This window comes from Pecten maximus, chromosome 8 (genome assembly GCF_902652985.1).
Source record: "Pecten maximus chromosome 8, xPecMax1.1, whole genome shotgun sequence".
NCBI classification, from domain to species: Eukaryota; Metazoa; Mollusca; class Bivalvia; order Pectinida; family Pectinidae; genus Pecten; species Pecten maximus.
The window spans coordinates 16,759,821-16,770,797 of NC_047022.1; the positions used below are offsets into that span (position 1 = coordinate 16,759,821).

Genomic DNA, 10,977 nt, shown 5'->3' on the forward strand with positions numbered 1-10,977 from the left:
GCTAAAAAATGAGATTCAAGTAGGCCTAACTATATACAGTACAATATACTGAGTGACACAGTACAGTACTGTACAGTATAGATCTAATAAATTTTCATGATTTAAAAACCAACGACATCATATTGTATTTTTGATTTATATTTCAAGACTTGGTGAAATAAAAGTGTGTTCATGTGGCTACTTTTGTATGAATATTTTGAAACAGGATTATGAAGTAAGGGAAACAATTCAGTAAGACAGATTCGAATTCCGGAAAATTCGGCCGGTTATTTCCTTGCTGTATTTTGAACAACTTCCGTCATGCGTAAAACTTGTTGACAGCTTTCAACCTTACCTTAGGCAAGATAAAGACTAGATCTAGTTCAGGTTTGTATTTCGTAAGCCTGCTTTTTAAAAACGATATTTATTTCGGAAATCAAACAATTTGAGCCACTCCAATTTCATTGACAAAGAATCTGAAGTCTTACTTTTCCATCTCTGTCCACACCAATGATAAAGGCCTATGATCATGACCTGATCAGATCATTACCTACTCCTATACGTATATGAGGTCTTATTCCACCTGATTACATTGGTGGATATTAACAGCCTGTCAAAAGTTTCCTGTCGTGTAAACCTCTAATATTATTGGAGTAATCATTACCTAAAGGCTACATCACATGTAACGCATACAGTAGACTTAGCTTAGTTTCCTCTAGATCTGGCACTGACCAGTCCATTAATGAGTGTCCAGCCCAATTTTCCTCTGGTTCTGACAACGGACTTCCCAACTATTTGAAATTTCCATGGGGGATTTATTTTGCGTGCACAAAATTAAAACAATTAAAATGTGTGCATACACCCAACAGAGACAAAATAACCCTTTCAGAAGAAATCATTAGATCTTAGAATATAGAAGTAGTTTGGCTAATTTACTGATTGATAATACTACATTTACTGATCCAAAATCGGAATTCTCCCTCTTTATTAGGAAGGGTTTGCAAATTCCATGTCGGACATATGCTTGGTTTCAGGGCCAGAGGAACTCAGGAGTGTCCAGCTGCAAGAAATGAGTCCTGACACCAGATTTGGACATTCTGATCATGATTGCAAATTGTAGGCTAGCACAGTTAGATTTTGTACCAAATACTGTATACATATCAGGTTGATGAAAACCACCACTTGCGAATAATTACCACACAACATACATTTTAGTTTGCCTTTACAAATTAATGTATAAGTTTTATTACTGAAATAGCCAAAATCACTCTTAATGTCACCTTTTAAAAGTTTCGTCCACGTCCCATTTATTAAGTCATGAAATATACAAATGCAAAAAATTAGAAAGTACACCAAACATTAATGCAGTACTTCTTTTTAGAGTAACATCAAGTTTTCCAGATAGACAACGCAGTAAATATATTTTGGTAAATTATTCTTTACCTTGTCATTAACTGAATCACTATCAAATAACATATTTCAAAGTTTACTGTTAAAAAGTGTTTAATCGATTTTGGCTATTTTTAGTCACAAATCCAAACACCAAATAGCGTATAATATACAGATTTGCATATATGCGTACGTTTCCCCAACCTGCATATATATATATGTAAAATAAAAGAAAAATAATGTATCGAAATCTTCAATACCTTCCGTACAGATTCTAGAACCCATGAACAGGTTGGGAGAAAAAGCTGCCAACTTGTGTATAATATATGCAAACTCGGGTGTTCCAAGTTGGCCTATGGATTTGTCACTACATATAACCAAAATTGCATAAACAGTTCATTTTATAAAGCTTGATTACATGAATATACATACGTGTAACCAATAAGCAGGTTGGGGACTTGATCACCAACTTGCGTATAATATGCAAACTTGCCTATTCTATGCCACCTGAGGTAAAGCTTTGTTACTACAGGGGGAAAAAAATAGCCAAATCACTTTAACCTTCAATTTAAAAAAAAAAAAAAAAAAAATAGTCTATTAAATGTCTCGTTTATTAAGTTATGAAACATCATACAAAAGTAAAAATAATTTCAATTTCGCATTCTCATAAGTTAATACAACTCAAGGGCATTTGTTTATGATCCTCTTAAAAAGAAAAATATTTATTCAAATGGTCACAACCTGAACCATGATAAGTTGTTTTAATCTAAAACTCTCATCAGATGTGTGCATGTCGAATAAGTGAATTGTGGTTTCTCATTATTTTTTTTATATGATGGACTAAACTTGAAATGTTTGTTACGAAATATATTTAATTCTTTTCTGGTTTATCTATATGTTTTAGATACACCGTCAACATTGTCAGATGAAGAAAGTCTCCCTTGGAAGAAGAGATAAAAGCAAAAAATTGTTTTTGTGAACAAAGATACAGATACAAACTTATGGCAAAACTCTTCCAATAATGTAACTTTTTTCAAGTTTAAAAAAAAAAGAATCGTATATAATCCATTTAATGTCGTAAACATAAGATGGAAGATTTAGGAGAGATGCCTTACAAGGAAGGTGACAGTGGTAAACTTTTAATTGAGTCCAATGATCTTCATCCCGATGATCTTCATCAAAACGCACATACCACAACACAAATAGAGAGGCCATTCAGGGAAGATGAAAGTGGTAAACTTTTAATGGAGTCTGATGATCTTCATCAGAATGCGCATACCACAACACAAATTGGAGAGAGGCCATTCAAGGAAGATGAAAGTGGTAGAGTTTTAATAGGATGTGATGATCTTCATCAGAATGCGCATACTACAAAACAAATTGGAGAGAGGCCATTCAAGGAAGATGAAAGTGGTAAACTTTCAATTGAGTCTGACCAACTGCATATCCCTACACATACAGGAGTGAAACCTTACAGGGATGATGATGACGGAAGTCTTTTAGTAAAGTCTGACCACCTACATCAGTATATGGCAGCACAAATTGGAGAATATTACAAGGAACAGAACAGTGGAAATGGAAGTGATAAACGATTTCTCGAGTCAGACAATTTTAGTCAGCAAGTAGCGAAAACTGTGGAAGAGAAACCAAGCAAGGATGATGACACTGGTAAACTTTTAATTGAGGCTGGTAAACTGAAACGGCACATAGTAAAACAAAAGGGAGAGAAGCCATACCAGTGTAAAATCTGTGGTAACAGGTTTACTCTATGCAACAGCCTAAAGAAACATCTAATGATACATACCGGAGAGAAACCTTATGAATGCAATATCTGTGGTAGCAGATTTATTCAGTGCAGCACATTAAAAGTGCATCTTATGACACATACAGGAGAGAAGCCTTATGAGTGTGATGTCTGTGGCAACAGATTCACTCGTAGTAGTGCTCTGGAGAAGCATCACATGATCCATACAGGAGAAATGCCTCATGAGTGTGAAATCTGTGGTAGCAAATTTAGTAGGTATAATGCCCTCAAGACACATCTCATGACACATTCAGGAGTGAAGCCTTTCAGCTGTGAAATCTGTAGCAGAAGATTTTATCAGTCATCTGACCTAAATAGACATCTCAGGACACATACAGGAGAGAAGCCGTTTAAGTGTGAAATCTGCGGCAAAAGATTTAGTCAGGTATGCACCCTAAGGAGACATGATGGAGTTCATACAGGAGAGAAGCCTTATGAATGCGATACTTGTGGTAAAAAGTTTAACCAGCTGAGCTCCCTCAAGAGGCATCAAAAGACACATGATACAGAAGTTAAAGAAGACCTTGAAAGTGTGGTATTTGTACCGATGTAAAGACCATTCAGTGATTTGATCTTATAATTAGAGACCTATCTCAGGATAAAAACATACATTGTACTTTATAAATGCATGTATGATGTACCTTATAATTATTTGACCTAAAAGTACACCTTCATTTATAAGTGCACCTCCACATTTTTTCAGGAAAAAAGTATGCAGGGCATCCAGTTGACCCTTGACTTTTAGCAATTTCAAAAGTCAAATCACTATTTCTGGGAAATCTGAAGGGTCAAAACATACTGTAAACGTGATTATTTTTGCGGGGGTTAATTTCACGATTTCAATATGTAAACTATATGCGAGGGGTAATTTTCACATTCGATCCACTTTCGCTTGTAGTTCAAGATTACGCAAATTGATATCAAAATAAAACGCATGGGGGAAATTTTCGCAAACAAAAGGAGTCCGCGTAATTAGCTTAAATTCCCCCCTCGCGTAAATTTCAACATTTACAGTATGTCAAATAGACAAGTCCCTTCAAACACAAGAGTCGGATCTCAATTTGAGGAATCGAAAACATATTTAAACATATTAAACATATTCAAAAAAAGGGTCTACTGGATGCCCTGGTATAGGTGCACTAATTATAATTGGGGTGATGCATGAATTATACAAAAACAGTTCCTTACCTCACTGATCTTTATGATATTCAGTCTTTGAAACAAAGACTCTGGTTTGTTATCATAATACAGTAAGATATAAATGTAAATTGAAATTTAAAAAAAAAATCCACCCTGATTTCACACAAGACACATTTTCCTGTACATGGTTTATCAAGCACACCCCTTTTGTGTTAAAATATGATGTGTCTATGATAAGAAAATGAAAACATCTCAAGACACTTATGAGAATTTTACTGTAGGTGTGATATTGTGTGTAAGTCATGATCATGTCACAGCTTAATACACACCCAAGAGCAAATACAGTAGGGAAATATTTCACGAGTGACATTTGTTATAAACATCATAATATATGTAATCAAAAAGCAATGTATAGCCTAACACATACATTTGTACCATGGTAAGTTTGTCCTGTAAATAAAGATTTGTAGGCATTGGTGCCATATGAAGAACATGCTGTCTTTACTGTTATATCCAACCTGTACATGTGACCTTATGTACGTATACGTCGTCTATCTAACATGGCAATGTTAAATTTTCCTAAAAATTGCTACTAGTCATGAACGACTGAATGGATTTTGAACAATTTTGGTCTGAAGCCCTGAAGCCTCCCGGCCAATATGGGTTATTAGGAAAACTAATTTTACATAAGCGGTAGGCACGTTCCCCCCGCCCTGCCCGCCCGTCCCCTCCCCCACACACATCTTTTTAATGAGAATGTTGAATGTTGTAGTTATCACTGAGCACTGAATCCATGGGTCTCTTGTTTTGCTTGTTAATGTTAAATGACATCTGTTCCAAATCAACTTAACAAGCCAGCTTGCCACAGTATATGAATGCTGTGATCCAGTTGAAGAGCTACAAAAAATTCTGTTTTGCAAATGAAAGCTACTTTCAAGGTCACAGTAGTCAAAATGTGTTTAAAATCTAACAAATTCTGAACAACTAAGATACCAAGGGCAGTAATATTGGTTCTGTGACATAGCATGCTTGTTTGAAGGAGTACAATATTTTCAGTCCTGTATATATACCCTCTGAACTAGGATAGGGAGGGAATGTGTGTGTTCTTCTCTGCTTTGTTTTTTCCTGGCTAGGTAATGTGGGGTGGAGTGTACATAGGGTGTGGGTTCACCTATAGCTTAATGAGGTGATGTGTTCTTTGGGTATGGGTTCACCAATGAGGTTGTGTGGGTATGGGTTCACCGATGAGGTTGTGTGGGTATGGGTTCACCGATGAGGTTGTGTGGGTATGGGTTCACCGATGAGGTTGTGTGGGTATGGGTTCACCTATGAGGTGGTGCGTACATAGGGTATGGATTCACCTATAGCTAGGTGAGGTTGTGTGTTCTTGGGGCATGGATTCACCTATAGCTATGTGAGGTGGTGTGTACTTGGGGCATGGGTTCTCCTATAGCTAGGTGAGGTGGTGTGTTCTTGGGGCATGGGTTCAGCTATAACGTAATGAGGTGGTGTGTTCTTTGGGTATGGGTTCATCTATGAGGTGGTGTGTTCTTTGGGTATGGGTTCATCTATGAGGTGGTGTGTACATAGGGTATGGGTTCTCCTATAGCTTAATGAGGTGGTGTGTACTAGGGGCATGGATTCACCTATAGCTAGGTGAGGTGGTGTGTACTTGGGGTATGGGTTTTTCTATAGCTTAATGAGGTGGTGTGTTCTTTAGGTATGGGTTCACCTTTAATCTTCAAACGACTTCTCAATAATCAAGTTGCCCAGGGACTTGGTATTGGGTCTGTAGCATGCTTGGGTGAAGGGCTACAAAGTTTGTTCAAATAAATGACCAACAAACTTTATAGTCCTTCACCCCAGCATGCTTCACCCCTAATATCAAGTCCCTGAGCCTCTTGGTTATTGAGAAGAAGTCGTTTGAAGATTATAGCCTATTTGAACCATGTGACCTTGAATGAAGGTCAAGGTCATTTATTTGAACAAACTTTGTATCCCTTCATCCCAGCATGCTACAGGCCCAATATCAAGTCCCTGGGCCTCTTGGTTATTGAGAAGAAGTCGTTTGAAGATTATAGCCTATTTGAACCATGTGACCTTGAATGAAGGTCAAGGTCATTTATTTGAACAAACTTTGTAGCCCTTCACGCCAGCATGCTACAGGCCCAATATCAAGTCACTGGGCCTCTTGGTTATTGAGAAGAAGTCGTTTGAAGATTATAGCCTATTTGACCCATGTGACCTTGAATGAAGGCCAAGGTCATTTATTTTTGGTTATTGAAAAGAAGTTGTTTGAATGAAAAAGTTGACGCCGGACAGACGGCCGGACGGACGGACGACGGACGCCGCACCACGGCATAATGTAAATACCAATCAATACATAAATAATGTAAATATCAATCAATATCATATTGTACAATAGATAAATAATGTAAATACCAATCAATACATAAATAATGTAAATACCAATCAATAACATATTGTACAATAGATAAATAATGTAAATACTGATCAATAACATATTGTACAATAGATAGAAATGTAAATAGCAATCAGTATATTGTACAATAGATAAATAATGTAAATATCAATCAATATCATATTGTACAATAGATAAATAATGTAAATATCAACCAATCTCATATTGTACAATAGATAAATAATGTAAATATCAATCAATATCATATTGTACAATAGATAAATAATGTAAATACTGATCAATAACATATTGTACAATAGATAGAAATGTAAATAGCAATCAATATATTGTACAATAGATAAATAATGTAAATATCAATCAATATCATATTGTACAATAGATAAATAATGTAAATATCAACCAATATCATATTGTACAATAGATAAATAATGTAAATATCAACCAATATCATATTGTACAATAGATAAATAATGTAAATATCATCAATATCATATTGTACAATAGATAAAAAATGTAAATACCAATCAATACATAAATAATGTAAATAGCAATCAATAACATATTGTACAAGAGATAAATAATGTAAATATCAATCAATAACATATTGTACAATAGATAGAAATGTAAATAGCAATCAATAACATATTGTACAATAGATAGAAATGTGAATAACAATCAATATCATATTGTACAATAGATAAATAATATAAATATCAATCAATATCATATTGTACAAAAGATAAATAATATAAATAGCAATAAATAACATATTGTACAATAGATAGAAATGTAAATACCAATCAATATCATATTGTACAGTAGATAAATAATGTAAATACCGATCAATAACATATTGTACAATAGATAGAAATGTAAATACCAATCAACAACATATTGTACAATAGAAAAATAATGTAAATATCAATTAATAATATATTGTACAATAGATAAAGTAAATAGCAATACATATCATATTGTGCTATTATGTAAATGTCCAAAATAATGCGGTTACATTCGATGCAAAACATACATTACCGTATGAATTAACGACGAACATTGCTGTACACGGTTATATTAGCTGCTAGACGATATATAACCAAGCAAACAAGTAGCCCCGTGACTACAAATTCGATTTTGGATAATAGTCATAAGTCATTCACGCCATGCACTAAACGCAAAGACTCTAGACATGACTTATACTGGGTCCAGGTCAACTTTTATAGACGTTTTGAGGGTATGTAAATAAGTATATCTGTGAAAACATGTCTATTATCGGAATGTAGTAAGTTTTATTGATGTTTAAGATTTGAAATGTCAACAAACATAAACAAATCGAAGAACATTTGCACAACAGGTTAATTATACGGGGAACATATAGAGTATACATTCTGTATGCGTTACCGTTGATATCGAGTTCAAATGTTCAGAAAAAAGCCAATATCGTTCCATAGGCATAATGCATGCAATTTATTTTGATATGACAATAATACACGTCAGGGCAGAGACATATGTCTCTGGTCAGGGAATTATAGTATTTATCAATATAATGCGTATTCTAACATTTAAGTACATATTATTGTGAAGTAGCAGTAACGTACGTATGTTTCGGTTAGGAAACTATGAAAGGCCGTTCATGTCAAAAATGAGATACATTTAACGCGTTAGCATTTTTAAAACGCGTTAAAAACTCGTTTTAACGCGTTAAGACTTAACGTGTAAAGCTTTAAAACGCGTTAAAGCTTAACGCGTTAAATGTTTTCTTGGAATTTTAACGCGTTAAATTTGTTACTTAGCTAGCATTTAACGTGATAAACAGCTTCATTCGTTTAACGCGTTAAAAGTCGTAGCTTTTGTTTTAACGCGTTAAAATGACTAAAACAACAGATCAATCGAATTCCCTGTTTCATATATCTACTATGTATTTAAAGGACTAACAGTATGGCTGCCAGAGTCAGTTTTCTGGAGAGAATTGGCTCTACCGTCAGATATTGCTATCGTGTTGGCATGGAGTGTAATGCTGACACAAGAGACACCCTTGTACAAAGGCGACACGTTTGTCTCCACTTTATAGAGTCACATTGATGAATTTTACTAACTTTATACGACTTTTCAATATACACGACGGTGCCATCTGGTTTTGTGTATTGGTTCCAGTTCTTAGCCCCATAGCCTATATCGATGATTGTTTTCATACACGATATATATATATATATATGGATCTTACGAGCGAGATGTAGGCAGTTTTTTTGCAGTTTTGGTTGCAGTTGATGTCGTCTTAGAAAGCTTACTGTATAAAGTATCAGTGTATTAGAAATAGTTTGACAAAATAGTGCGAGATTTGCCAGTTGTAGGAATATTTACTGTCATCAATGTTGCCATGGCAGCCGACCAGATAGACGAACTATCGACAAGTACTTGTAGTAGGCTGATGGATGTTGGAGTGATAAATAGTCTCTACATCTCATTTTCTGTAAACTGCATTTATAACTGCATTTCTGTATTATCTCATCAATGTTCAAAGATGACAAAACTACCTAATCACTGAACAAAATGCCACCTTCTGAACGTCAGTAAACAATGTGACGTCATCAGAATGTACCAGTATCTTACAGACTTTCATGAATACTGAATACACAAATGACCAAAAGAAGTTCAAAGCACATGTACAGTGAAAGAGGAAAAAAATTGTTGATTCATTGCACAAATTGATTATTTTGATACGGTCTCTGTTTAAATCGGTTTTCAGAGATATCAACGTTCTCTTTTAAAGTGTTGATATTCTGTCAACGCGTACTGTAATATTCTGTATTTAAACTGTTTGAAATAATAATAAAAACATCTGCAGATCAAAACAAACCCAACGCCGACATCGGGATTCACACGTAGTAGTCATACGTTAACTCTTCATTTTTTTTGGACAAATAACCATTTTCAAATAGTTTATACATGCCCACTGACAATATCGCCGATGGGACTGAGGGATTGTCTTGGCACAGCCCCAAGGCATTCTTGTACTACTGCCCGAACCTCTCTCCTCGAAGCCTCCATGTTTTCCCGCTTCCCTGAAGAACTTTCACCCGAATGCTGATATGCAAGGGTGCAACTGATTGGTTAATCTGATAACGTTTTTAACGCGTTAAGATTTAACGCGTTAAAATGATTATGAACGTGATAAAACTGTCTTTAACGCGTTAAATGTAAACATTTAACGCGTTAAAGCTTTACGCGCAAGTCTTAACGCGTTAAAACAATGTTATGTTTAACGCGTTAAATGTGTTAAACGCGTTAAATGCTATCGCGTTAAATGTATCTCGTTTTTGACATGAACGACCTTTCATAGGAAACAAACGTCACGTCATTCATAGCTTACGAGTCACCACAGAAAAACAATGAAACTTAAAAAGGATATTTGGTATTATATGTCATTGAGTGTTTTAAAAACGCTTGAAATTCATAGAATTTTATATATGTTACGACTGTATCATTGGAAATGGCTTTATTGAGAAACAGCGCTTAGGCTAACACGTGTACCTCATATAATTATGTATCCATTAATACAATTAACGAACAGTTTTTTCGCAAACAAGAATACTCAAGCAAATTCAGTTTTTGACATTTATTTTATTTTATTTTGAAAAGGGTCGCCTTTAGGTCGAAACATATCAGTATATGTGTCATACCTCTTTGAGACGCATAAAACTTTCCGAGAAAATACGATAGGAATACTTTTAACTATCAAAAGCCAAAATAACCGTCTGTGGGGCCATCTTGCATTCCAGTTAATCAGTCTTGAAATATAATTGAACTTGCACAAAGGGACCAAGTCGGAGCCTAGGTACAGAATTCGAGAAAGATACCGAAGAGCTTTCTGGGAAATAGCGATAATACACTCCTATTGTCAAAATTCAAAATGACTAGTTACCTGTTGGCCATCTTATGTTCCGATCAGTCTTAAAATTGCACACGCAGCTATACAGGGACCAAGGGAAACCTAAACGTACCTTTACCTATGCTATTTAAGATAAGAAAGCAATACTATAAGTATTGCATATAATAATCCATATAAGATACCCAATGATATTTTATTATATGCGGGTATTCGATATGAATTATATTATATCAGAGACGAGACATATATATGTCTCTGATTATATATTGCTATTCTTATATCGTCAAACTCCTGTTGAGTATGTTATGTCAGAGACCTATATACTTTAATATA

At 34.9% G+C, this 10,977-nt stretch overlaps 1 protein-coding gene across 1 annotated transcript; it reads left to right on the forward strand.

Annotated features, from left to right (window-relative positions):
* Nucleotides 1-290: 290 nt before the first annotated feature.
* On the forward strand, nucleotides 291-4,803 carry LOC117332606 (zinc finger protein 678-like). The gene is made up of 2 exons (XM_033891580.1): nucleotides 291-366; nucleotides 2,273-4,803. Exon 2 carries the CDS (start codon nucleotides 2,457-2,459, stop codon nucleotides 3,723-3,725), a length of 1,269 nt encoding a protein of 422 aa, XP_033747471.1. The 5' UTR covers nucleotides 291-366; nucleotides 2,273-2,456; the 3' UTR covers nucleotides 3,726-4,803.
* The last annotated feature ends 6,174 nt before the right edge of the window (nucleotides 4,804-10,977 follow it).

Bases quoted from the DNA above. Each gene is read 5' to 3' on its own strand.
- LOC117332606 (XM_033891580.1), top strand. From the start codon at position 2,457: ATGGAAGATTTAGGAGAGATGCCTTACAAGGAAGGTGACAGTGGTAAA.